This window comes from Scatophagus argus, chromosome 22 (genome assembly GCF_020382885.2).
Source record: "Scatophagus argus isolate fScaArg1 chromosome 22, fScaArg1.pri, whole genome shotgun sequence".
Classification (NCBI taxonomy): domain Eukaryota; kingdom Metazoa; phylum Chordata; class Actinopteri; family Scatophagidae; genus Scatophagus; species Scatophagus argus.
This window is the reverse complement of record NC_058514.1, coordinates 13,755,552-13,783,505: the sequence shown is the minus strand read 5'-3', so window position 1 is coordinate 13,783,505 and position 27,954 is coordinate 13,755,552. Positions and strand designations below refer to the sequence as shown.

General features: G+C 42.4%; 1 protein-coding gene across 2 annotated transcripts; it reads left to right on the top strand.

Moving 5' to 3' along the window:
• The first annotated feature begins 908 nt into the window (after positions 1–908).
• Positions 909–26,842, top strand: gas2l3 (growth arrest-specific 2 like 3). Of its 2 annotated transcripts, none has more exons than XM_046379263.1 (9): positions 909–1,066; positions 11,735–11,790; positions 17,993–18,179; positions 19,242–19,360; positions 20,277–20,418; positions 21,886–21,949; positions 22,030–22,171; positions 23,068–23,172; positions 24,103–26,842. In XM_046379263.1, the coding sequence occupies exons 2-9, from the start codon at positions 11,767–11,769 to the stop codon at positions 25,480–25,482; spliced, it is 2,163 nt and encodes a 720-aa protein (XP_046235219.1). In that variant the 5' UTR covers positions 909–1,066; positions 11,735–11,766; the 3' UTR covers positions 25,483–26,842. The 2 variants fall into 2 exon arrangements, with proteins under 2 accessions (XP_046235219.1, XP_046235220.1); XM_046379264.1 differs by lacking the exon at positions 909–1,066 and adding an exon at positions 9,496–9,651.
• The last annotated feature ends 1,112 nt before the right edge of the window (positions 26,843–27,954 follow it).

Here is a 27,954-nt window from a genome sequence, read left to right as displayed (position 1 = left end):
AAGCAGTATGAAGAGTTGGAAAAGTAGGAGAGGGTATAATCATTATGAATAGGATTTAACTGCTGAATAAAATTTGACTTGACTGTGTTTTCTTAGTTCACAACAGAAAAATATCCAGTTTCAGAGAGCTTAGAAGGGTCAGCTGGCAGGGAGGCAGGCTCGGCAGCTGGAGGACTAGCTGTTTCCTGAAGTATTTATAACAAAAAAGGTTTTGGAGGCTGCCATGGTGTCACTCCACAATGGATAGGGTGCGGCTGAAACTCAACACAAACCTGCCCTGCTCTCCTCACGAGACGGGCCCCAGGAAAGATAACTGGATGTCAAGGGACTCATCCTGGTCTTTGTTAACTATGAAGTAGGTCAGTGTTGGTTCAGTGATGTTTACAAGTAAATGCCGTGGAGGTCACCATCTTTACATTTCTGTGAAGTTGGGATGTCAGCTATTGTTTTTATGGGTCAATAAGCAACAGAGGACACTTATGACAGGTGATGGGACGCTGCAGTGGACTTGTGAAATATCAGGAAAAAAAAATCATATTCATAAGAAATTGCGATTACAAAAAGTTATTTATACAACATCAAGCTGGTAAAGTGAGATTAAGAATGTGTTTTGAACCAATAAAGGGCCATAGTGGATTAAAAAATGTGCTGGACAATGAATGTTTGAGTTGTAGTACAAAGTGGTTTGAGTCCTTATTGGACAAACACAAAACAACACAAACAATGTGAAAAGGGGAAAGGACAAAACAGAGCGACTTACATGCCAGGATGCTTTCATAGCTTTATTTAGGCACCTTAACAGTATAATTAGATGCTGTGAATGGGTTTTCATCATTCAGTAAAACGACACCCAGGTGAGCCTTGTGACTCCGCCCCCGACGGACCGAAAGCTCTGATTGGCTGGTTCGAACACCGCTGCCCACAAACATACAGCAGCGGCGAACATGAGACTCCCGATGACTTGAGTACCAGCTCAAGATTTCCACAAGGAAAAACTCTTTAAATCAACGCACACTCCTCGGACTGTCTTTTTTTTTTCAAGGCTCTATACCATTCGCTATTGCTGGTAAGTCTGCAACTTTCACTGTATCATTGAGGGCAAAAAAGTTTATCCGAAAGTTTCCGCCTGTGCAGAAGTTTTCTCCTGTTTCTCCCCAAAATCCATGAGGGAGCCTCGTGGAAGCTGTGGGCGGAAAATACTGAACACACCGTTATCTTTGTAGACCACTGAATCCAGTGTGTATTGTCAGTCTCTTCAGACAGAGACGTACCAGGGGAACCTGCCGGAAATTCAGAAATAACGCAATATTTGAAGCATAACTGAAATGAACGCTTGTATGTTTTTTTTTTTTTGCCTATAACGTCTTCTACAGAGCTAGCTAGTTTATCTTCAGCGCTATTCACGTTCACCTAATGGCTGTGGTTGTGTTTGTTATTTACTTTTTTGAAGGCTCGCTGTACTTTTTCACACGAGCTGTAGTCCAAATGAAATGATTGGGGTACACTTTGAACCAGTTTACATCCCTGCAGCCTTCACTGTTACACAATGGCAGGTATTTGGCATTGACGTTTCACTGCGTGTTTGTGTCGAGTGAGAAACAACAGCGTTCAGTCTGGACCGTGCATGCGGGTGGGAATAAACAGGTAAGAGGATCAGAAGTTTACTGGTGCATATCTAACCAGGGACACACTTTCTCCCGAGGTGTTGCGTGATGGTAATGTGAGATTGCAGTGGTTTGATGGGGGGATTAAGATGGGTTTACTGGGAAGTGCAGGTTAGGTGGAGGGAAAATTCCCTCTTATGTGAAACAAACAACACTCGCCTCAAGCTGCTGTTTTTGGATCAAAGCACACACTGTCTGGTGTGTTTACCTATTGTGCCAGGATACATTAATGTGAAGTCTTGTGAATGTGACAGTTCTGATTTCCTGTTGGAGGAAAAAGGATGAAGTAAAGGCTCGGCAGGTGCTTCCTGCTACACTTGGGAAAGACTGTTCACACGCTGCACTTCAGATGCAGGTGATGTTTATTTTTTCCTCACAACAGCAGGATTTATTTACTTGACCGTGTGATTTGGCCTGATAATCAGACTGAATGACCAATTCCTTTCACTTCGGTCTTTCTTTATGAACTCGTGGGTGGTAATTCAAAGGTATGGGACCAGGCTACTTGTCATTATGGCTGTGAATTCATTTTTTACACTGAATTTTACCATCACAACCTTTGCACAGAATGTGATGTATGTATAACTCATGACTCAAGAAAATGGAAGCAGAGAACAGGTGTGTCATTATTATTTATACCTACATGCTATTCATGAAAAATGAGCTTATTATCTTGTATGTATCTAATCCACACCACATCCACTAATTCCCAGCATCTCTATTGAGCTGAACTCCAATCGGCTGATTTGCAGGCTGACCCTGATGACTTGACCTGCTCAGCTGTTGGGAAGTTGACTTGTAGGAAATTGCATTAAGTTAAGAATCGGGGATCAGCTAAATATGCCCCCTGTGTTAAGATGTTACTGAAACCTGTGTGTGTGTGAGACTTTTTTCATATAAATGAATGTCTGTCACATTCAAGCTTGCCAAGCATGTTCACACAATGCTGATAAAGTCTATCACCACCAGATAAATCTCTATATATTTCACATTATACCAGAGTTTTTAAAATCTAGTAGGACATTTGCGAAATTGCTCATGTTAGCTCTCCTTTCTTTCCCAGTCACTGTGCTAGCGAACCTCACAATCAACATTTGATCAGATTAGAAGGTGTGTGTAGATGAAATGAGTCTTACTCATTGTGTATCTTTTGCAGTGTGTTTGTTGCGCATGTCTCCGCCCTAGGGCTGTGCCGTATCATCAAAGTTGATGGTCAGCTTGGCTTTTGCAGCCATTTGGAGCAGCTTTAATTTTTTAATATTTTGTTGGACCTTATAACAGTACAACAGTATGTTAATATAGGTCTTTGTAGATCCCGTGTGGGTTCGCATTAATTTAGTTTAAAATTCAACAAGTTCAGTCTGGTTTCACTGTGTCATTGTTGTGTCCTTGTCTTTTTAGACTGTACACAGGCAGAGCAGTCATTGCATCTCTTTGCTTCAGACAAAGCTGACACTGCTCAGCTTTCAATGACTGAGTGCACACATGAGTAGCAACCTCAATTCCAACCATCTTCATAATCACCATCTGTTTGATCTTTGGCATCAGGCCCCACAGTTTGGGCCTGCCAAGGCTCCCAAAAGAAGTTAAGACCAACACACACATACACAAAACACCAGATGAGACAAAGGAGGCTTAATGAGTTAAAAATGCACGTGGGCACATATGGGCTTCGATGCTGCGTGTGTGGACACAATGGAGATGATAATGAAATCTTGGATTAGCCCTCATTTATTTAGGGTACAGGGTGGTGGGGGGCTCATGGGCAAAAGTGTATTGCATGTAGATACTGTAAAAAGTTGCAGTAGTTAGGCTGACATCTTGCATTATTCTTTATTTGTATGACATGTGGTAACTGGGTAATCTGTGTATTCTTGTAACAACAAGCATTATGTAGAGACAGTTTTACAGATTTGGATTCTGATCGTAGGTACATTAAAATAACAGGTCATACAATTTGCATTCACAGATATCATCATATCCTGTCATCACATAACCAGTTTAAAGTTTTATTAGAATTTTCCTTTGTTTGCATTTTAGGGTAACATTGTTAAAAGATGTCCTTTTATCACTCTGTTTATGGGAGTGTGAGTTTGAAAATCTAAGCGATTTGGTGGTTTCTCCCACCATGTCTTTGCACGGGTGATTAAGGTGAAAGGTGCCCCAGTTTTTACGCAAATCCCCCTTCCACTCACACACACCCACACACTAACCAGGATTATTATGTGACAAACAAGCGTGGCTAATTAGGCTGAGCTGGGCGACCCCCTTGACCTTTCACATCTCCTTGTCCTGACCTTCTGTGAAGAGCTGGGAAGGGGCGACGTGGCTGTTTTGGATACACAGTCTTATCTGATCTGACTGATAAAGCTTGTTACAAGGCAACACTGCGGCTGTCTGTTTGGACTTTGTAGAGTCCAGTTTGTGGCATAAAAAAAATAAAATCCTTCCTCACTGGCAGAACTTTGTGACACAGAATAACATTATCATTTGGTTTGATTGAATTTGAAGTATCATTTTTAAAGTGTTCTCAGTAAAGGAAATGGGGTTAACAGTATTGACTGATCTGTTGACAGTGAAGGAGGAGCCCGGCCATGCTAAATTTATAGTAGTGGATGTTCACTGTGACAGCCTAGTGATTTTTGGGTACGGGACAGATGTCACATTTGAAATTCTGAAACCACCGGTGCTGTCGTGATATGAATACCTGTCAACAGTTTCCCAACTCTGTTGACCCGTGATGCGATGCATCTGTTCATTATGGGATGACCAACAGTTACTTTTTAAAAATGACAGCAGAGGAAAGATCAACGGTCGAGTTGGTTTGGTTGTGTGCCCAAGTGTGTCTAACTGCCAGCCTGCTGGACGTCTGTGCTGCAACTGAAGCAATGATGTCATTGCAGCTAGTGCGTGTGTGTGTGTGTGTGTGTGTGTGTGTGTGTGTGTGTGTCCAGGGGGGGGCATGTTGCCAGGCCTGCTGCAGCTTAAAGGATGCCGTGCCTTGGTCATCGCTATTTGACAGTCAGGTGACTGCTGACATCGTGTAAGGAGGGAATTTAAAAATGAGGATGATGACCCTGAAAATGTGAATTGTTTAAACTGTAGGATCAAGCTTTGCACTTAGCACAGACTGCTGCCATGACAGAATTCTATGAGAAAACTGTCTTGGTGTGTTTTGGCTCCACTTAGTAATTCTCTCAGTCAAAATCAACAGTCTGAGGAAATTGTCACCTGAATACACCACACAGCCCATTCATTCATATCTCTCCTAAACTGTGAGAGAATGCTTGAAATAGAGCAGATCTACTGGTTGAACCTTGTAGTAAAAACTGCAGCTCTTCATTATTTAGTCAATGGAAAGAAAGATAATTGCCAAACAATTTGATAATCGATTAATCATCGGAGTCATTTTTCAGGCAATAAATGATGAAGATATTTGCTTAGCCAAAACTGAGAAGTATTGTTTAATTTGTTACTGTTTTAGTATTTGAAATGTGATGAGGAATCTTTTTGCCTGGTGAGCTTAGAAGTTCAGTTAGTCTCCTTTAGCTTAAACAGCATTGTGAGAAACTCAGAAACTTTAAAGGGAATTGTGGTATTTTTAAGCGTGGGCCCTATATTTACATATTTTGCTGTGTAAGTGATCCATGCTTGACTAAAGTTTTGAAACTGGTCCAGTAGATTGCCTCAGCTGGCAGCCGCAACACGGCTGCAGTGGCTACAGCGTAATCCTTTTAAAGAGAGCAGTTCAGTGGACCAGCATGTTTTGTGAATGCGGGGCTGATTATTTGATTCCAGTGACAATCTTGTGTGCCAGCTCACATGCAAGCAGCCGTGTGCTGCAAGCTGAAGCCTCTTTTTCCAGACCTGGAACCAGCTTGCACTGGTTCCTCTGCTGGTCAAGGTTGGGGAAAGCAATGCAGGAAGCCTGATCCTGAGTCAGCACTGGGGTGGGGGCTTTCAAATCCTGGAGATGACCCGTGTGTTGAGCCGTGGATTACCATCAGCGAATCAATATAGGATTGACAGGTGGCCCCCACCCATTCAAGCCTTTAAGATGGATTTTAATCACACTGTCTCACCTCTAAGGAAAGACCACTCACTAAGGAGGAAGGAGGCCAAGAAACATTTTAATCCTGCTTGGGAGGGAGATTTTTACCTTGGAAAACCATGATGAGCACCTTGTGCAGGCCTGGGGTGGGGATGGAAGGGGGTGAATTTCTTTACAAGGATTTATTGAAGATGTCGACAACAAACCGTTGACGTGTATTTACTTTTTCATTCTCCTGAACTGAATGAATTTCCCTCTCAACGCAGCGCAGCCTGGCCCCATCTGCAGTGAAAAGAGGGAGGCCGGTCTCTAAATGAAACGCTCCTCTGACAGAGTAATTAAGTCCAGACACAAAGGGCTCAGCAGGAAGGAGTTTAATAGAGGAGGAGTTGGTATTCTCTGGGGGGAAGTTGGGTCCAGCAGAACCCTTTTGGACTGCAGGGAGAAGGGGAAGGCTGCAAGAGATTCACTGAGAGCTGGCCTGCAGCCACTTCACGCCACGGGTACTGAGGGCACACTCAAAAAGATATTACTCATCTCTGTCTGCTCGAGTTCCCAAATTAAATACCAAATATAGGGCCTCTCTTTCACATCTAAAACCTCTCAAGTGAGATTGTTCGCAGTGGAATCCTAACTTCTTCACGAGCTTCACGTGTAAAATATATGATGTCCAACAAGCAGAGGCAGTGTTAAAGGCTGGCTGGGGTATGCCAACCACTTAAGACTTCATTACATGCAGAAAGTAGGTAAAAAGTAGAGAACAGAAACATTTCCATTTGAGTTAGTTTAGAGTTATTAATGAGGGCTAAAAACTACTCGGTAATACTAAGAAAAAAGCAAAAAGTTCAGTAAAATTGGATAAAAGATATAAGAAGAAATATGTTAAGTAGAAATGTTTCTCCATCTGTTAGTCCCTTTGGATGGAGACTTGGTGCTTCTGGTTTATAAACAAGACAGAGGAGGCAAAGCTGTGAAGAAAATATGTCGTCTTTAACGCATGGTCTTGTGCTAACTTCCAAGGAATTGGATAATGACAATGTTTTTTTCTCTGGACCTTCACAAGAAACACCTGAAAGATGCCCGGAGGTCCTTAAAATTGCACATGGCTGACTTTGGGTTTATTTTTTGCTCATGTGTAGTCTGTTTTCATTCCCCTGACAGACTCACACAATGCTGTGTACTGGAAAATCAAAAAGACATCACCGCCTGACAGTCTGTTTTTAACTCATTACATAATGCATTCTCATTTCTTTCTTGCACTTACGCACGGGTGCTCGCATGCACCGCCGGAGTGCCGCGGGCTGCATGTGTGCGCCACGTGCTGTGTGTGTTGTGGTGACGGAGCATCGTGGAGGTGGATGCGCTCTGCTGTCTGGAATAGCGCTGATCCTCTTAAATGATTACTAGCAGCAACCAGAGAGATGGGACCTGCGTGGGGAACATGCGGACAGATGTCTCACCCCCACCACCAACAAAGCACACACAGCATCTATGTTTAGTTCAGGCTGTACGGAGATCAAACTAGATCCCTTTCTTTTAATAGACTCCAAGTCTCGTATACCACTCATTTGTACCCAGACAAAAGCAATTCCTTCAATTCATTCAGCCCCTTTTCCTGACAGGAAGTGGATTGTGCGTGGAGCACTATGAGAACAAAATGGGCCTCTTAATGAGAAAAAGTAGCTAAATCAATAGTGGCAGGTTGTTTATATCGATACATTCCTTCAGGTGAGCAAATTTGTAAGTGTCTTGTTGAAGATTTATTTTTTAAAAATGTAAAAAATAAGATTGTGGGTGCATTAAGACAAATTGGCAAAGACATCATTGTTTTCAGTTTATGAATGTATGTGACATACCTGTAGTTACAGTCAGGATGAAATCTGATTACACAATACCTTAAATCTGCACTGTCTGTAATTGCATTTAAGTGCAGTGCCTTTACAAATTCTAACATCTAGAAATGTCATTTGAAGTTGTAGCTTCAACAGTGGTTGAGTCCATTCAGGCTGAAAATAGTAGTTTTCCTGGGGGGATAAAACCCTGCAACAAAGCTTTTATTTCACTACCAACAAGAAATACAGGTCGGTCAACCCAAACCTGACCAGGGTCTTTGTGGATCAGATTTCTGTGCTTCATTTACTCAGTTAATCCTCACATGTGCACAAAAGTTAATGTTTAAGTTATCTTAATGGGAAAACTGGGATTTTGCACAAGTTGTAAATTCCCGCTCTGTTCTGTGAATGGTGCTTTTCACAGAAACGCCAAAAATAGCAGTGTTCAAAAGAGCTTGTTCATCATAAGCTGGACAATTAGCCATGTAAGAGGATCCACAAAGAAGTTCAGTGACATATGTGTCCCCAAAGAGATCTAAGAACATAATCGCAAAAATCTTCCAAGTGTTCTCGATGCAAAATCTGACGGAAGCAAAGATGTGCCTCGGGAAATGGCACATTACAGATGGATGGCGACCGTTGAAGAATGTGCGTGGTAGCATTCAGTATCACAGTGTCAAGTTCTGCCCTTTCCATTGTGCCACTCCCAAGTTCACCACCACTATAAAACATGTTTTGTCTTCGCCTCTCCTCTTTGGCTTCGATTCTGTCGCCCTCCTCTGTGCTTGACATTTGACTGTGTGTGGGTGCCTTTGGTCCCTGTAGGACGCTGCGTTCTCAGGCTCTGCTGAGGCCCCAGATGTGCACAACTGGAATCCAGAGACAAGGATTTGCCCTTTGTCCCGCGTTGTATGCGGCCCTTCATGAATGTCTGTGTGCTGAAAGGACGCAGAACCATTCTGGGTTGTTTCTCTGCTCTGAAATACTAAATGTCGTCGTTTCGTCACTGTTTTTGATTATTCTGCTGTGTAGCCTTGGAGATGTGGCTTTGAAAGACTTCACTGACCCTTTAAAATCCGCAAAGGCTTGCCCTCAATGCCACAAATCACACTTTTCAATGCTGGTGTTCAACTTTTTTTTTCAACTTTTTGTCCCTTTGTTGTTTGACCAAACAACAAGGGGGGTGCTGAAGACTTCAGGCTAATTTCAGGGATCTGCTTACCTTCACGTTTCTCTATTATTCAATCTTGTGCATGATTTTGTGCCTGAGGACACCTGATGTAATATCTAGCACAGCATGTTTCCAGAATGAGAGAGTGCACAGACAGAGGGATGGATGTACTGTACTTACTACAAGTCAGCTTGCCTTGTTAAAATATTGCATCTCCCAGCCAAATAGCACTGTAGTCATTAGAACAGAGCTTGTTGGAACAGCTGTGGAAAACCAACATCTGTGTGTCTGAGTCAATCATATGCCATCACGTGTTCTGCTCTTTGCTTTTTTTCTTTTTTTTTCTGGTTCTCACTTCAAACTTTCTTCTGAGTGGTGATTTGGGAGGTAGGGGGATTGCTTGTGTGGGACAAGAGGGAGGTGGGGGGTGAAAAGGAAGCGGAGAGGTAACCTCCTACTTCACCTCCCCTATTTCATCTCATTCCATTTCATTGCATCCTGGTTGGGGAGTTCCTGGTTTGGCTAGTAAGGAGATGAGAAGGAGGTTTGTGTGTGTGTGTGTGTGTGTGTGTTGGGGATGGTGGCAAGCTAACAAAACAATAGAGGCTTTGTGAGAGGGTCCCGTCGTGACAGGATTGTTGGAGGGGGAGCAAAGGGGTGGTGGTCAGGGCTTAGCGAAGCGTAGCCAGTTCATTAGTCAGGGCTCTCGATTTGCACCTCCTCCTCCTCCTCCCATCCATCCTCCCTCCCTCCCTGTCATGCTCTCGCAGCTTTTCCTTCCCCGCTCACTCGTGGAACCACAGAGGCAGGAGTCGCTCTGGCTGGACAACACTGAGCGTAGCGGAGGGTTTTTGATGAGGATGTGCCTTTGAGGCTGACCAGAGTTGCTTGGTGCAGTTTCCTCCCCTGGTACCTTACCGATTTTGTTTTGAGGTAGGTCGTGTTGTGTTGTCTTTCTTCCCGTCCCGTCCTTTGCCGCTGACTTGCATCTTCTCCCTCCTCGAGCTGCAGTTTTGGTGTCGGATGACTGGACACTCTCTGGCAGACCTTTAGATGAACAAATGAGAATATGATTTTAGGTTATGGAGGTATTTTTTGGTACATAAGTGGAAAACACTAGAAGTTTCACAGACCTATTTTGGTATTAAATTTTGTGTCTATAAGAGGTGATATATTTGTGTGTCTGAGGAGGGGGGGTAGTGTTGGTGGTGGGGGACTATTGCCTCAGCTGTGTTGACCAAATTATCAGTGTTATTAGAATCTACGTGCTTGTGATTGCTTTCTCTCCCCCCACCCACACTGCTTCTCTTTGTCAAACACACACCCCCAGGGACAGTTGAGCGTCAGGGTAATCCTTCACATCCTGTGTGGGAAAGGGCAGAGAGGAGCACTCAGACTAACCCCATCACTTCCTCGTGAGAAAGTCTGATGCAGTAAAACTAGAACAAAAACAACATCCCGACTTGTTTTTATGCAGAGAGCCGCTCATAGCATCCTGAGCGCATGTTTGCAGCTTATATTAAACTGTCCTTTAATGTTCTTCCATTACTACTTCATCACTACACAGGGGCATCACAGCTACATGGTAGTAAACTTTTCCTCTTGAGTCATCAGGACAACCTGCAAAATTTAAAATTGTGCTTTGAAAAGTTGATTACGCACTTATTACACAGTGAATTGGGAGGATATTGTCTTTTCCGTTGATAGCTGAGGCTTTTTGCGGAGGGATCACTGACCTCTCATGTCTCTCTCTCGTCCCAGGACTCAGAAGGTTCGAGTGGACGATCTAATTTAGTTACTAACTTCACAAATCTGAATTCTGTATGCTCAAACTCGGAATACCTACAACAACTGGTGATACCAACCAAATTCCGGGCCAAATATTTTGAATTTTTAACCGGTCATGCGGTAATGGATCAGTGCAAATACACAGAAGTAAACCAACATGATAAAGATAATGAACATTCTTTTTACATCTGTGGTTATCAATATGATTAAACTCAATTTGCTTTTAAATGTAATAAATTTTGAGTTTTCTTGGGATGAAATACTTTACAAAAAGAATTGCTGTGCTTTGTCCCTCTTCAGTGAATGTTGATGCAGTTTTGGTTCAAAGGGATAATGTAATATTTTGGGATTTGCGCTACTACGTTTTCAGTACTGCTCTCATATGTGTGTAAGAAAATATGGATACCACAATAATATGTTTTGTGATACTGTATTGATTCTAAAAAAAATCCCACTTTTTTTTTCATTTTTAATTGACAACATGCAAATATTTTTTTTTATCTGTGGTTCATTTTGTGTTGTGTTCAAACCCCTGACAGCTGGATTGCAGTGTTGTAATCTGTCCTCAGCCTTTGGACTCTTCCACTCCAATGTAACATCAAGTGAAACAGGAGGAAGCCATATGGCTAGTGTAAACACAAAGAACACGGGGCTGTGAAACCATATATCAGCTTGCTCACAGTATCACAATATACTGAATTGTATCCCTTATATCTTGATACGTAGCGTTTCGTCGTCTTCCTGCCAATACACAGCCAGTATTGGGGTATACAGTAAGAGGGTTAACGTGGTGAAACTTTTCCTTAGTGAAGAGTCGATCCATGCGCAAATCCAAGATGATGACAAGACTCACTATTTCACTGCTTCTGGCTGCTGTTCGCCAAGAAATAGTTAAAGTGCATCCCTAGCCTGTTTCCACCCCCTGCTTCTAGCTAAATGCCTCCTGGCTCCTTTTGACACACAGATGTGAAAGTGGTATCGATCTTCTCTTAACTCTTATAAGAAAGCAAACAGTTGTTTCTTAAAATGTCAGACTCTTTCTTTATAACTGCCCGAGGGGCCGTAATCAGATACCATGTGCACATACAATAAGTACTTTTCAGAGACCCAGAGGCGACCGTCTGAACCTCGCTTATTCACACTCCCTGAACTGCAACGTGGTAGAAGTATGACTGACGTTTTGATATCATGTCTTTTTCAACCATATCTCTGTCTTATCTTTCCACAGAATGAAGAAGTGATTCATCTGTGATCTCAGTCATGGCTGTCCAGACTGGCATCCAGGTAGGCTCATCACCGTCTAAACAGGAAGTGGTACATGCTAGTGATCAAGGAGTAAGAAACTTAAAGTTAGGTTTAAAGTTGTAATTTTTAACCAACGTGTTGGATTTTAGCTTTGTTTGATTTATATTGGTTAGTTTATAAAATTGGCAGCTAACTTCAGCATTTTCACACCGCCCTCCTTTGGTCAGTCAGTACCATTTTTAGTGTTCGAGCAGCGAGTCACCAAGTCCATCTTTGTGCCAATTTGGAGGGGGGAAAGTTTCCAGGCTGTTCTAGAGTTATTCAGATTCAATAAAGAACTGCAGACATCTGTCTCCCACTCAACAGCTGAGACGAGCCCACCTGTGTTACAGCATGCCGTCTTGTTGTTGTTATGCATGTCTGACGTTCCACTGCTCTGACCCTGAGGAGTTTCTCCGCACATTTTTTAGAGGGAGTGGGTGGAATGTGCAACACTTTTTCCCTTCTCCACCTAGTGATGAAGTGTCAGCCATCCCAAAACAACAAACGTATCGTGTTACAGATTTGTCACATGGGCAGCACCTCATTGAGACGGGCTTTTCTCTGTCATCTGGTTTGGAAAGTCCTCCCCACCCTTCTTGGACTGTGGATATTCAAAATATGAATCCCAGTGCTGTGTGCATAACATGTGGCAGGAAACCTCTCAGGCTGATGCCCATTTGTTGACAAGATTGTGAAAAGCACCAACAACCAAAGCGCAGAGAAAAACAGCAGTGGTGAAACGACTCCAGTAATTCATTCTCGCAATTGTCTGTCATGGCATGGACACGTTTATTTAATTCATGTGTGTGTTAAACAGATATAAACAGATATTTTTCTGATATTTTGCGTTATCAAAGGCACCCTGTGAGGATATTGATCCATTTCAGACTGTGGCGATGCTGCAGATACTGCCTGAAGCTCAGCTCAGAGCTTCACTGCTCATGTAGAGCACAGTCACATCCCATAACTGGTCACACTGACTGCTCTGTTCGCCCATGCTGAAAATGTATGCACTACTGAAGGTAGAAGTAGCACATGAGCTCGTCTATCAGTGCAACAGTGAAACACAACCATTGCAAAATATGTCTGCGGGTTTTGTTTGTCACACTTTGCATGTCTGAACAAATCTTAGAAATCTTTCATGATGGCCAAAAATTGTTGTTGTGGGGTTCTGAGCTCGTCTCTGACGAATCCTTCAAAGAAATTTTTTTTTAGCTTCACAGTGTTTTTGAGGTTAACCTGATGGACTTTGGAATTTCTCAACAGATAGTCCTTTGGTTCAATTTCAAAAATAGAAAGCAAAAATGCTGGAGTGACGAGGTTTTTTTTTCTTTTTTTTTTATCGGTGACAGGGTGGTGTTGTCTCCTTGTAGAGTGTTTGTCATACAGCAATAGAAACTCACTCAAGGAGTTTCATTTGTATCATTCATAATCATTGTGTCTGTGTGTGTGTATATATATATATATATATACACACACATACAGACAAGGAACATGTTATCATTCATTTTGAGTCGTGTTTCTGGCCATCTGGTGAGTGTAAGTCCAGTATTCTCCATGTATAATAAGTGGGTTCACTACTAGCTACCCGTTTCACATAACCCATGGTCCTCTGACCCAGTGTTTCCATAAAAATACCGATCAGTGCAGATTTAATTAGACTAGTTGTGAAACATGTCAAGGGCCAAATGCTGCAACTTGTATGTACAATGTATTTGCTATATCACTCTAAACACAACATGAAGGACGTTTGGTGGGGTTTGTTTGTACAGAACAGAAGCAGAACTTTGTAGTTGGCATGAGCAGAGGTGCACACCATGGCTGAACAGACATAAAAGAGCAACACCTCCAAAAACCTCAACAGACACTCCAAGGAAGAGAAGTCAGTAAGACTGATAAGTCAGCTCTTGGAGGAGCAGTGCTCAAATAACCCACATCTCACCAGAAATTACTAGCTTTCCTCAAATTCTTTATTAAAACCAAGGCTGCCTCAGCTTTTTTTTCCCCAGCATTGCAAATATCTGAGATGGAAGTGGCCAAATAGCATGCCCAAGTAGCTTCTTTAGTATTTCAGAGGAGCAGCATGACCTCGTTAGTTCAGCCTGGCCAAACCAAACAGCTCTGGGTTTTGTTATGATCCTGAAAGGTCAAAGGTAAACAACCAGCCCATGGGAACTTTTAAAAAACTGTGATCGTTAAAGTAGTTGCAAAGATGCTAAGTAATAAATGTTATGGTCTAATTTGATTTAACCTGTAATACAAGATGTAGCTGAACATTTGACAAAGTGAAAAAAGTAATGAGGTTTCATTTCTCATGTTGATTGTTTACAGGCTTCATAAACTTGTAGAAAGCTTTTGTAATGTAATGTGAACGGATGATCTGTCATGAGAGCAGCTTATATGACACTAAATCTTAACAAATCTTAAAATATTCTTAAAATAATAATAAGAGAAGTTCATAGTCATGAGAAAACATCATGAGATTACAAGAAAACCTAGCATGATTGCGTGCGTGTGTGTATATAGTATATATACACATAGTATATAGAGTACATACGATATATACCAATATATACAGTATATATAATATATATATATACACACACACAATATCATTTTTTCTTTGACTTCCTGTTATCGACTAATATTTCAGGTGCTTGTGTCATGGTCGGGTTAAGAACATCAGATAAATTCTTGAAGAGTGTAAATGTTAAACATGAGCCACAAACTGTTCAGTACACTGCGTTTCTTACCAGAATTACAAACACACATTCCAGCGCCTAATGAGGGCACAAGTGGTGAAAGAAAACTAGATTAACTGAGGCTTTCCCTACACTTTGTACAATGCTGATTTTAGTTTAGAACACTACTCTGCTTTCAAACCTGAACGCCCACTGTTAACCTGTATGCAGTCAGGTGACAGAGTACGAGGTGGATTATCCCGCTGCTCAGTCGTCTCTTTCTAATCGGCACAACGTCTTTTACATAACGTCTAAACCTTACACTACGCTGCCTCATTTTCTAATTAGCTGGATGTCGAGAAATGCACATATGTTGTTGTGAATCTGCAGAGAAGGCTGCCCTTCTGAGCTATGTTATGTAATGTGTGTGTTTGTTCGTGTGTGTGTGTATGTGAGCTCATCTCTTTTTGAAGTGAGGTAACCTTTTCAGTTTTGCACATCAGGTGGTTTTGACACTTTCTCCCGTCTTTCTGTTTTATGTGCGTGTTCCTCAGTCCCACACTGTCTCCCCTCTACCTCCCATCCTTTTGGATTCAAAGGTCACCCTGGTGGAAACGAGTGTGGAACTACAAAGTAAAAGAAAAAAAGATACCCAATTGGCCATTTATTTTAAAAATTTGTTCGCATGTCTCTAATCCTGACACTGGGCCTTTAGGCTTCGCCAGACAATGACATTACCCAGTGAAGTTATTAAATTAGTGAAATGAGTCAAAGTTGCCTGAAGCTGAAAGTTAAAAGGACACTCCATCAATTTCACTTACAAAATTAAGTTTGCTTATCACGAGTAGTACTACTCAGTATGTGAAAATAGACACCTAATGTCATCTTACAGTCCTGTAATGAGCTTTCACGACTTAAAAAAAAAAAAAACCCTGATGATGTCATCAGATTTAAACTGAGACATTTTCATGGAAGTCTAATAATAATAAACTGGGTGTGTGGGGTTTAAAAGAGGTTGGTATTTCAGACATAGAGGTGTCTAATGAGAGATGCAGTTGAGTTGCATCTTGGGAGCTGTAGGATCCAGTGTTCAATCTGTTGCTTGAGATTCCCACCACCACCACCAAAATTAATGGAAATGCAGCACTAGATGGATGGAGTAGTGAAGTGAAAGTTGGAGTTGAAGTTAAGGTGTTCTGCGCAGCAGTGAATTCACAGTAAGCAGTTAATCTACATGCTAATAAATTTTAAAGTCTTGAATTAAGGCCCATTGTCTCAGATTTTGGCAACACAGTTGGATATATTCCCATAAATATTCAGTATTTGTTTGATCCAGTGCTTCATTGAGTCAGTTATCACACTAAGCAGAATGCATACATACACACACACACACACACACACACACAATTTAAGTATCCTTAGCTGTGTTGTTGCGTTTCACAATCTTGTCAACAAATGGGCATCAGCCTGAGAGGTTTCCTGCCACATGTTATGCACACAGCACTGGGATTCATATTTTGCATATCCACAATGTACCAACAGTACATTGGTGTGTAACATCTTCTCAGTTTTGACTGGCTAGAAGGTTTCCTGTCTGTAGGCAGAATGATCACAGTGAATTCAAGGCAACTCAACAAGACTCGGCCTTGTTTTAAAGCACAATCACCCTTTCACCACAGCAGAGGCAAGGTCCCGTTATTGCTCGATGATATATATGACGGACACAAAGATTAAAGGCTGTATCTTAAACAGTTGTCAACAAAGTGGACAGAAGGGGGATGGGTGGTGTCATCCAGAGGTGAGTTATATAATGTCTGGACAAGTCGTCATAGTGCACATCTGCTGCTGATTTCCAGATTACCCCCTCCTGCTGCCTAAAAACAATTAAAAAGTTAAGATTAAAACAGACATTTTGTAAATCTGAATGATGTGCATTTTCAGTAATAGAAGTTTTGTCATTCAATACCTCTTTAAAGCAACCAAAAACATGAGCTACCTTAGAATTAAGTTAAAACGCCATGTGTAGCTTTGTTTATAATTTCTATTCCTCTTTTCCCTGAAAGTATGTCTAATTTAATAATTCATTAGCATAGGTGGTGGCTATGAAACCAAGAACACAGAGGCTACACATGATTCATATCTCCTGTTTGTATCAGACGTGGTGACTGGTGATGTGGAATGGGAGGTACACATGTATTGGGACATCAGTGTCAAGAGCTGGGATCAGTGCCTCGCTTCAGGCACTTATCACCGCGCTGTGAACCAGTGAGACACCCATTTAAGCATTCAAGTGCAACAGCATTCAGTTGTTTCAGTTTTTTCCTTTTTAGATTTGAAACCAAACAAAAATAATGACTATAAGGTTATCTTTCTCTGAACTATGAAAGGTTTTGCAAAATAAGAAACATGTTGGGGTTGGGTGGATAAATCTGAGGTTGTGGTTTTCACCCACAGCTTAAACCATAGCGGTTACCAGGCCAAGTCGGAGTGCTGCGTCGGAGTGTGCTGTGAGCTTTAGTAGAGCATTGAAGTGAAGTGTGGTATGCCGGCATCTCTGAAGCGTCTCTCTGCAAGGATGGGTCACTAAAATTCTTCTAATATTCTCACAGTGCAAGGCTAAATGTTAACTGGAGTATGATAATGCTGTCGTGTTGGCTTGAAGAGACAGTTGGCTGTGGAGAAGCTGCTAACCTATATTCAGGGTTAAAAATCAATCCACAATAATGTGTTTCCAGAAAATAGGTTTGTTTCCTGTCATTTTATTTTCTCCTCAAACATTGTAGGACTTGCCCAGGATCATGTTACAGCGCCTCACTAAAGAGATGAAATTGGTTCTTCAATTTTTTTCCTTTTGTTAACTTAATAACAAAAGCAAACTCAAGGAAGCAGGTCGAGGAAGAAAAGAGAACATTATTTTTTACATAAGTGTTGAAAAAAAGTCAAGTTTCACTCTTTATGGCATTCATCATGAGGGAATCTCATAATCAAACACTGTTGCATTAAGTAGGACTGGTAATATGATTGGCCAGTACCTACAGGAAGACAATAAGTATATCTCTCTGTTGTACAAAAAGTTTAAAAGAATTGTTCAACATTTTTGGTTCATGTTCAACATGGTAACTTTGCGTGTTCCCAAAATGTTGCTCTTGCTTATCGTTTGAATGTCTTTATACCTTGACTAACTGTGAGAGTAGCACTCAGATCAGATTAGGCAGATTTCTCAATAAGTGGGCAGCCACACTAATCTGTTATAATATTCTGTCAGGCTTTCTGTTTGGGTGTTTAAACCTTTGAGTCATACAAGGAGATGATCCTAGACCTTAAGAATTTTTTCATCTTCCCAGATCTTAGTTGTTGCTGGCATTTTCACCAGAAAACCTCTTTGATTTTTATTGCATAAATATATGCAGTATAAATATAAATGGTTTCAAATATTTTGCAGCTCTCTAACTATGTTTCTGTGTACATGGATGGAAAGTTGCCATTTAAGCGACCTTTCACTTTTCCGTTGTTTCCAGGTATGGTTCGGCGAGAAATTTGATGCCCCGTTGCTGAGCCCCAGAAGCCCTCGCAGCCCATTAGCACAGCGACATGGTCCCGGTCTCACAGACGTTTTCCAGTATGACCAGTGGCTTGCAGTGCGACATGAGGCCACCCTGGTGCCCATGCAGGAGGACCTGGCCATCTGGCTCACCAGCATGCTGGGTAAGTGCTGCGTGTCAGCCAGGAAGCACTGTTTTTAGCCGTTTTGTCTTGTTCTGTCTTTTTGCCTACTCTCACTGTTGCCATATTGATATCTTTGAGCAAAACAGATGTTAATTTTTGTGTTTCTTTTTTTCTTTCTGATATATTTTACTGTAGTGCCGTACAATAAATTAAATGTGTCCAAAGTGGCGCATATGTGAATCGACACTGGGCAGTTGCATGCTAACAGTTCGCCCCTCGAGGCTAGGAAAATGCCAGAGCACAATTGACACGAGTCTCCCATGTAATTGGATTTGGATGCTGTTATTACTAAGCAGGCCTTAGCAAAACCATAGAAACTGGAGGGGAACAAAATCCCACATTTCATCAGTCTCTACTATTATACTGACATCTATTGTCCCTTATGACACAATGGAGCAGTGAGGAAATTGAAGCTGACTGGAAACTGATTCTATTGTTGACTGTTGAAACCATTTTTTTTTTTTTTTTAGAAGCAGACATTTCAGGTTTTCTCATGAAAAATGTGGGCAGGTACTAAAGACTCAACATGAGTTATTGGTGCCGTGACCGTGATGTCCTGAATAACACATTTTTAGACTTTTTGTTGCTTAACTGTTTAACCCATCTTATAGTCAATCCCAAGGGCCCACATACTACAGAAACAGGTGGCGTGCAGCGGATAAAGTTTCAGGCCTCCAGGCTCGGAAATCTTTGTCACTTAGTATTATAGCTATTGTGGACTTAGTTCAAATGTAAATTTGGTTCACATGACCTTTATTGAGCTTCCTCGGGCTGTAGGACTCCTATAAGGAGTCGTTGAAGGACCATAAGTCCTTGACCATAAGTCTGTTTTTGTAAGGTCCTACAACAAACGCCACTGCAGAAGAAAGCATGAAAAAGAATGTTGTATTAAATTTACTTTGTACTGGAGATGTGGTTTTGTCCTACAGAGAGCAGACCAAATCTAACCTTTTGTAAAGATGATGGAGATGAAGGATGTAGGATTAATTTGCATTGTGCTGTACATATTTATTCAGTATCTTTCAACTGTCATTTTTCCAGGAGAGGAGGTGAGAGCAGAGTTTTTCATGGAGGAGCTGAATAACGGCGTAAAGCTCTGTGAACTCATCGGTGTGCTGCAGACTAAGATCGCCCAGAGCTGCCCCTCCGCGCTCTGCAAGGTGAGTCAGACAGCAGCGATGAAAATAGCTCAGACAATCGTCCAAAGGGCAGCCTTCATGCTCACACGTGGGGATGGGGATGTTTGGGGAAAGCACTGCAGGTCACAATATGGACAAATCTCTGAATTCAATTGAAGTTCAAGTTTCTGTTCACTCTTTTGAGCTGTCAGGTAGAGTTTTACCACTTTACAGCAATAAAATTTAGTTTACTTGTTTAGAATTTGCTTTTGTTTTGAGATATCTTTGTGACAAGCTAATGTGAGCATGTGCTAAAGAAGTGCATGTGCAGCAGAGGTAGAAAAATCATTGCTACAATATATACTGTACATGTGCATTTTCATATATTTACAAATGACACAAGCTGACGTGAAAATTGTAACGTCACTGCTTAGAAATGAATTTGTATGTGATACTCACATTTCCAAGACTTTTTTAATGACATGCATGTTGTTCTGTTGACTATCCAGCTGCTAATGTTGCTGCATAAAACAACTAATGTCAGCGGAAAACAAGTGATGTTAGCGTAAACAAGTAGTGGAAAAACAAGTAACTTTCGTGGAAAATGGGTTCTGTTAGCATAGCATCACATAGCACCAAGTAACTGTAGCACTAGCATTTTTAGTTAATGTCAGCCTAAATTAAATTTCGGCAGGTTACCTGCTGCTCAAGTTAGCATTATTTACTAATGTTAGCATTTACTGTATGTACTTTATGTTGGAAACCATCACATACTGTGGATACAGTATTTCCCAGATATGAAATAGACTCTATGACTTAACATAGTATCAGTATGTTCTGTGTCCTTGGGACATAAAACATTTTCAACTCTTGTTTTTAAATGCCATCCCTTGGTCACACATGTCCACATTGATTTTCATAATGATGATGAGGATTCACAGTTTATTCTTCCCGACAGCTGTTTCCCACGAGGAAGGTTGCTTGTAAGCGGGACGCATCTCCAGGTTCCTTCTTTGCTCGTGACAACACAGCCAACTTCCTGGCCTGGTGTCGCCGCATCGGTGTGGAGGAGACATACCTGTTCGAGTCAGAGGGCCTTGGTAAGAACATCCATTCTGTCACAGTGCAGAATGCCTCTGTATGTTACCTCTCCCCTTTCATGTACAGCAATCTTAATTCCAGCCATCTAAAATGTAAAGAGTAAATCTGACCTTTGGGTTTTAGGAAACAAGAACATAGTTTGTTTTTGGTAATTAGGGCCTGGCTATGTACACGTAAATCTCAGTCGTGCGCAAGAGCCCACAGTAACTTATTGAAGTGCTACTGCTGGTGCTCAGCTACTTTGTCACCATCAAACCTCGTAAAAAAGTTACAAAAATGCCAGTGAAGGCAGCATTAAGTAAGAGTTTTGTTCACTCAAGCAGAAAATCTCAATTAAGAATGTCACCTTAATGGTTTGGTAAATCTTTAATTCTGTGGGACTGAAGTGCAACGGAGTGTCCAAATAACTTTCTTGCACCTGTCTGACACCAGCCAAGTCACGCTCATGAAAATAAAAACTTTGGAAATGCTGTCATGATGACTTTTCCTTCTTTTACTTGGCCACTGTTTATCTATTGGAAAAATAATCTGTTGAGTCTGAGACAGTTTTAAATTGAGCCAAAAAGAAGTGGAGACCAAGTAAAAATAAGACTCATAAGACAGAGGTCCTATGCGAAGCCAAGCAAATACTGTAGGAGTTCTTATATTTACTCTGATGTAGATCTGTCTGCAGCTCTGTACAAAACACTACAATGTATTTATGTAGCCACTGAACCAGTGCATGTAATTTGGGAAAACGTGACTGTTTGAATGAGAATAAGACGTTGAGAAGACAGAGAAATGATGCCAGCAAGCTTTAAGGATAGGTGTAAAGACGTAAAGCAGCCACTGAAGTGTTGGTGACCGAGACATTTTGCCATAAAACTGTGACATAACTGTTTCATAACCTTGTCAATAAAATCATCAGCTAATACGAATACAACAAGCTCCACACTTTTCAGAGGCAGTGTTGGACTTCATATTGAGGATGTTAACGGTGCGAAACAGACTGCGATTGTAAGCTTCTAATAACTTTGCAGATCTCTGCTCTTTAAGCCTTACTTCTTAATGGCTTAATAGGATCTGTTGTGGAGAGCAATCACTCTGAGTACTCTGTATGGGGATCACTTCATTACAAGTAATGGTTCTCCAAAAGAACGGATTGGAGCGATTTAACAAAGCTATACATCTGCTGTTCCAACAGTGGAAACAGATTCTCTAATTTTTTAACGTGTTTTTGTTTACTTCATGTCCTTGAGTGACTTTAAAGTTGCGCTCTTCACCCGAAACCTCCATTCTCTTCTGCATGTCTCACCCAATGGCTCCTCAGGGGAAAACATAATCTTATGTGCTAATGTCACGTTCTCAAATGTAACACCTCGTCTCTCTGTTTTGCCATCCTGTTCTGTCTCTCTACAAAAGCGCAAGTGGCAGCCGCTTCTTCAGATTATTTATACTTTGTCAATTGTTTTTGTTTCCTGCCTCAGTGCTGCACAAGGAACCTCGGCAGGTTTGTCTCTGTCTGCTGGAGATTGGTCGCATCGTCTCCAAGTAAGTCTTTGAACACAGAAGATGAAGAGACTTTAAGGTGGAGAAGGTGCACCTGTAAACTCTCCCTGTGTGTTCCTCAGGTACGGCGTGGAGCCTCCTGTGCTGGTGAAGCTGGAGAAGGAGATCGAGTTGGAGGAGACTCTGCTGATGACAGAGGAGCCGCCCCCGGCAGTCAAAACCTTCAGCGTGTGCTGCCAGCATGGCGGCCTGTACCAGCCTGGGGTGAGTCCTGACCTCACTGTGGAATTACTAGCTGGCCACCAAACACGTGTTATATTAGTGAGCAGTCATCCTACCTTGGTCTACATGATGGTGCTGATGGGCTACAGCTGATCACGTTAGCATCACATAGGTGGTACATGTGCGACCCAGTTGAAGCCGAGCCAAAGCTCTTGCCGCTTCACTGGCGCCCCACAGGGTATGACGCATCACGGCCGACCACGTGACGCTCTGCCGGCGCCCTGTGACTCGCTGTCACACAGATACGTACCGTCACACAGAGCGATGAACTCGCCGTTTGTGCAGAAGCTCCTCCATCAGCTGCGGCTGGAAATCATCTCGGATGGACAGTGTGATTCTAACACTGTCACTGTTGGGTGGGTTTATTTCCCAGTGGGTAAAACAAGGCTCTAACACAGTACAGGGATGAAGGCGGTTGGTGGGTTGAGGAGTGTATTCCCAGAGGAGACAGCTGGGCTAAAAATAACTGAACTCACTGAAGTGAAAGGCCTTTTGGATAAAACCAATCACTGACTTTAATTTCTTTTACATGTTCAAATGCTTTGCCAATCAGCTTGTAGCAAATACTTTCAATTGGTTGTTTTAACCAAGTGTCTTCATCATCTTGTCACTTCATCATCTCAGGAGAGAGAGAGAGATTTTAACACGTCTCAGTGGTTGATTCAGCGGCTGTAATTACGTTACCTCTCACTTGTGCGACAGCAAAAACTGGTCATTTAAATGTATTGCTTTGTTTTCCAGTCGTCTGACGTGACGCCGATTTATCACCTTTTAAATAAACATTAGAAAATAATCGCATCATTTACAAAGAGATCGAATGTTTCTGCCAGTGAGAGCGCCATTATTGCTGCCTTATGGTCCTCTATTATCCCTCGTAGGAGCACGGCATGGATGACCCACCCTGCAACTGCTCCAACAGGGTTTCCATTGAGTACCTGTCTGAGGGACGCTACAGACTGGGAGACAAGACACTCTTTATTCGGGTGAGTGCTGTGAACACACACACACACACACACACACACACACACAGCACTTGTAGCAGACTGAGCTGTTGAGTTGTCCCATTCAAATGCAGTAGCCCAGTCATGTCACAACTTTTGAAATACACGCATCACTCATCAGCATTTTATATTTAAAAGTTTACTAATGTTTATTTTAGAAGGAAGTGTAGAATCCAAGCTCAATAGCAGGGCGGCTGAAGAGCAGCAGGGATGTACAGGGAATAAGAACAGGGCGATCTGCAGCATTCACTCTGCGAGTCAGCTGTTCTGTTGTTTACTCTGACCTTTGACCTCTCTGTTGACCGGGCCAAGCAAAAAGAACATTTCACTGGTGGAGTGTGTGGGGAAAAAAAGACTTATTTTTCATAACTTGGTGCACAAATTCAAGTAACCTGAGCACCTTACAGACTGAGATAGAGATAGATAAATTGCAGTCATTAATATGTGCAGTACAAACAGCAGATTATCCTTGAGTCTGTTGACAGGGCTTGTTTATTAGTTTATTAGTACTGTGTAAAAGTATAGCATATGAGAGGCATAAATACTGTGTCAACACATTGCCTGTGTGTGTGTGTGTGTGAGAGAGAGAGAGAGAGAGAGAGCACGCTCTGGCACAGCATGCAGGAGCCTTCACTACATCACTGGAGGCTGTGATTGGATGCATCTAAGCTCGTTAGTGAATCGTGGCCGATTGCGTTAGGCGATTACATCATAATTACGCTGCTGTCCGCAGCGCAAAGCCTCAGGACAGACTTGCTCATTTATAGATCTGCAACAGCTATTTTGGAAACTTCCAGGAATATGTCACTGTTGATTTCTCTCTACAGAGATTTTTTTTTTCTTTTAACTTCAAACTGAATGTATATTTCTTTAGGAGAAACATACTTACCAAATTTTGTTTTCACTCCACAGATGCTTCATGGTAAACATGTGATGGTGCGTGTCGGTGGCGGCTGGGACACACTGCGTGGCTTCCTGATGAAATACGACCCCCTGCGAGTGTTGCAGTTCACCACTCTGGAGCAGAAGATCCTGGCCTTTCAGAAAGGCACCCCTGCGCTAGGTGGTCACCATGGCAATGCACCTCCACCCCCTCCTCCTGACATGGACCCCCTCACCGCTGTCAACAACCTCATGTCCTCTGTATCCTCCTCTTCCTCTTCCACTTCGTCGTCTTCCTCTTCCTCAGGCTCGGCCAGCAAGCCGACGTCCGTGCCTGCTGCAGGTCAGACGTGTCGATCCCACGCCGCCTCCCCGGTCTGCACGCCCACATTGCCTAGAAAATGTTCTGCTGCGCCGCCCAAGAAGAATCTCCAGGGGACGCCGTCTTCTCCGAGGAAGCCCACCCAGCTGCCTCTGCCCATCACCACCAAAGGTTCCTCCTCTCTGCCCTCCACACCTGTGGGAAGCTCCTCCAAACTGTCTCCCAGCCCGGGGTGTCAAGGTGTGCAGGTCCATCGCAGAGCTCTGACTCCATCTTCAGCTCCATCACCTCCCCCTGCACATCCAAGCCCCACGTCCAAACTGAAGCTCAAACCGTCACCACGCGGCCCCACCTCTCAGCCCAGGAGCCCCGTCTGCCCTGAACCGTCTTCCAAATGCCCCAAACCCTCCAGTCCCTGCATCTCCCCCACCACTGCCTCTGTGCCTCGCCCCATCACTGCACCAGCACGGGCACCTGCCCCCAAAGATGCCCGGCCCCCATCAGGTGCCAGTCAGCGCTCTCGCCTTGCACAACGCCGACCCGGCTCCCCAGCCTCGCGCCTCCGTCTAGAGGCGGCCAGGCGGGTGCGGACCGCCACAAAAGCCGCAGTGATGACAACGCCCCAATCCCGAACGCCAACCCCCAGCTCACGGACTGCTTCTCCGGTGCTGCCAAAACCCGTCTGCTCCCTGCCGAAGAGCAAAGAGGTCGCAGCCACAGTCACAGCCAAAGCCAAGGGACCAGCCCCAACCAAGGCGGCTGCTGCCCCTCCCCGCAGTACTGCTGCTGTCCCCGGGCAGGTCCCAGGGGGAAACACAGGTCCTTCTCCTGCCAACAAAGCCAATCAGAAAACACCAGCCACAGCACAGAGGGCGGTGCGAAAGCAAGCCGCCACCACTAAGCCCATCAACTGCAAGTCAACTCTAAAACCTGAACCGACTCCAGGAGTTCTGGCTCCGCAGAAGACCAGTCCCAACGTCAAAGCTGTCAAGACCGAGGCCAGTGTCAGCAAGAAGATCCCGCAATGCAAAGGCAAAAGTGGGGACCCTTATTTTGAAATGAACAGTCGGCGGAGGCAGAAGACGTAACGGGGCGACCTCTGAGCACTTCGCCAAAGCCAGCAGGCTGGTCACACATACCGTAGCTTACTACAAACCAGAACTTGCTGGAGCTCAGGCTCTTCGTCACTAATCTGCACCAAGAAGCTTCTCTTTTTTTTGGACTATTTTGTTCGTCTTCTGATGTATTTTTGTTAGTTGGTTTTTGTATGTTATTTAATAGTCTTTTATTTTAATTTTTTTAATTTTAAAATCCATAAGGTTCAAAGATGTCACGCTTTGTATATCTTGTCTCTGTGGTGACTTAATGGTCTTTTTTTTTGAGACGTCAGCTCCACGTACCTGGTCAACACTAAAACTTGCACAATGTTTACATTTTCACCTTCGTTATGCGTACAGATGTTACAAATCATTTGTGTCAGCTGATTTTTAAAGAACTAAGGATAGAATTTTAAAATAGAAAAACCATGTTGAAACACTAACCTCAAAGCTATATATAAAATAGCTTATTACTATTGTTTTTTTGTTTTTTTTTAGCTCAACACAACAACACAGGACACAGCCATGATTTAGTAAAATGCACTTATGTGAACATCTGCAGGCAAATTGTTTTTATTCAAGGAAAAGCAGCTTCTGAGGCCTGTTTTCTCTGACGGCTTACCAAAGTTGTGAAATTTCTGGAGTTCAGTGACACAGCTGGAACACAAGTGATGGTTTCTGATTAATCTTTCTACCCAGTGAGAACATAATTTCCATTGGTGGACTTTCAGATTTGACAGTCAGATTTTTTTTTGTTTGTTTGTTTTGTTTTTTGTATCAATGATCTCTTAGGTGGAAGGTTTGTGTTGATGGCACCAGACAAAGCGCCATCAGGATCAGACCTTCCTGTCTTGTGCCTTCATCAGAAATCTCTTGTTTCTGAGCGGCAGTAGAATGTATTAGATGACTGGGGGTTGGGTCGGCAGGGGGTTAATGGTTTTTACTGATGAAAATTGCACAGTGTGTACGAGCACTCATGACTTTGGTTTCTGAGAGAAAGGCCAGAGTCTCAGATGAACTACTGATCAAACGCCTCCTTTCTTTTCGACAGGAAACACTCGAGGCCCTCCAGCGGCCAAAATCATTTTAGAGCAGAATCTACTTGGTATAGACTTTGTTTTTATATGGATTCTAACTTTTGTGTGTGTTTTAAAAATCTAGTTTTCTATGTGGTGTTTGTGACGATGTGCGTGTGTGTGTTTATTATCAGTGAGGCTTTTTTCTTGTTTGGCACTTTACAGAAATCGTGTTTGTCAGAATTTGAATGTCGATCCTGTCGATTGTGTCTCTTGTTCCAGCTACCTTTTTTTTTGTTGTTTCGATTAATAAATGGACAAGTGTTTTAAAGGTGCTCTTGGCTATGTTGAATTTGTCTTATTTAACATGTTTTGCTGTTACACGTTGACGCTCCAAATGTTTTATGAGGATTTGTTTGACTCTAAAACCTTAAAACTCTTGGCCTGCATACTCAACAAAGTCCTCCGAGTATTCAGACTGTAGAAACACAGCTTGTTAGCAATATGAAGAGGAAATCTAGAAGAATCTGTAACTACACCTGACATTATTCATGATGACTTCAGGTGAATATTAATGATTGTTTACTTAAATGTGCAGGCAAAAAACTGAGCGGAGGAAACAAATGGTAGGTTTTGCACTACCAATAGGTGAAGCCTCCCACATGAAGCTTAACCATCAGTTAGATCAGCTTTGTTGCATCTGTTGGGGCAGGAAAAAATACACCTTTATTGTATGTTTTTTTGCAAAACTGCAGTAACAAACTGACTGTCAGAGATTTAAGTGTAAAAAAGAAGAAAAATAAAAGAACCAATTTGGATATTAAGGGGTTTTAAGGCTTTATTGTTAGCAGCATCTTAATGAGTTGCTAGTGTGAATTAGAAAAATTTAAAATGAAGATTTTTCTGTAATAAAACATGCAAATATCAGTGTCATTTTTTTAAATATAAATATTCAAGTAAGCAAAATATCTCAAAGAGAACATCCAAACTTTTTTCCAAGGGATCTGGCACAAATCTTTCCCAATAACGAATTATATGTAGAATAATAACAAAAGGGATTTGCTTATTTTTCAATGGCAAAATACTTGGGGGTAATTTAGAATAAGTCATTAGAAGACCTCGTGATTTCATGTTTTTTGGCATCACATGGTATATTTGTGTCCAGTGACCCCGATACACTTCAGCTGAAGCAGAGATCTATTCGGTAGGAATAAGTAATATCACCTCGTCTTTGTCTACAGCTTGCTGCCCTCTAGTGGTTGCAAAGCAGCACTGCATCGGGGCTGAGTTGGTTTTAGTGGTCAAATGTTGTGATTTATGTTGAGATGGGAGGAAACAGTTGGACTATTTTACACTTGGGATGTAAACCACAATCACAGCAACAGATTCATACACATTGTATAGGGTCGTTTTAACACTGCGAGCCTACACATTTACACTCTCCAGC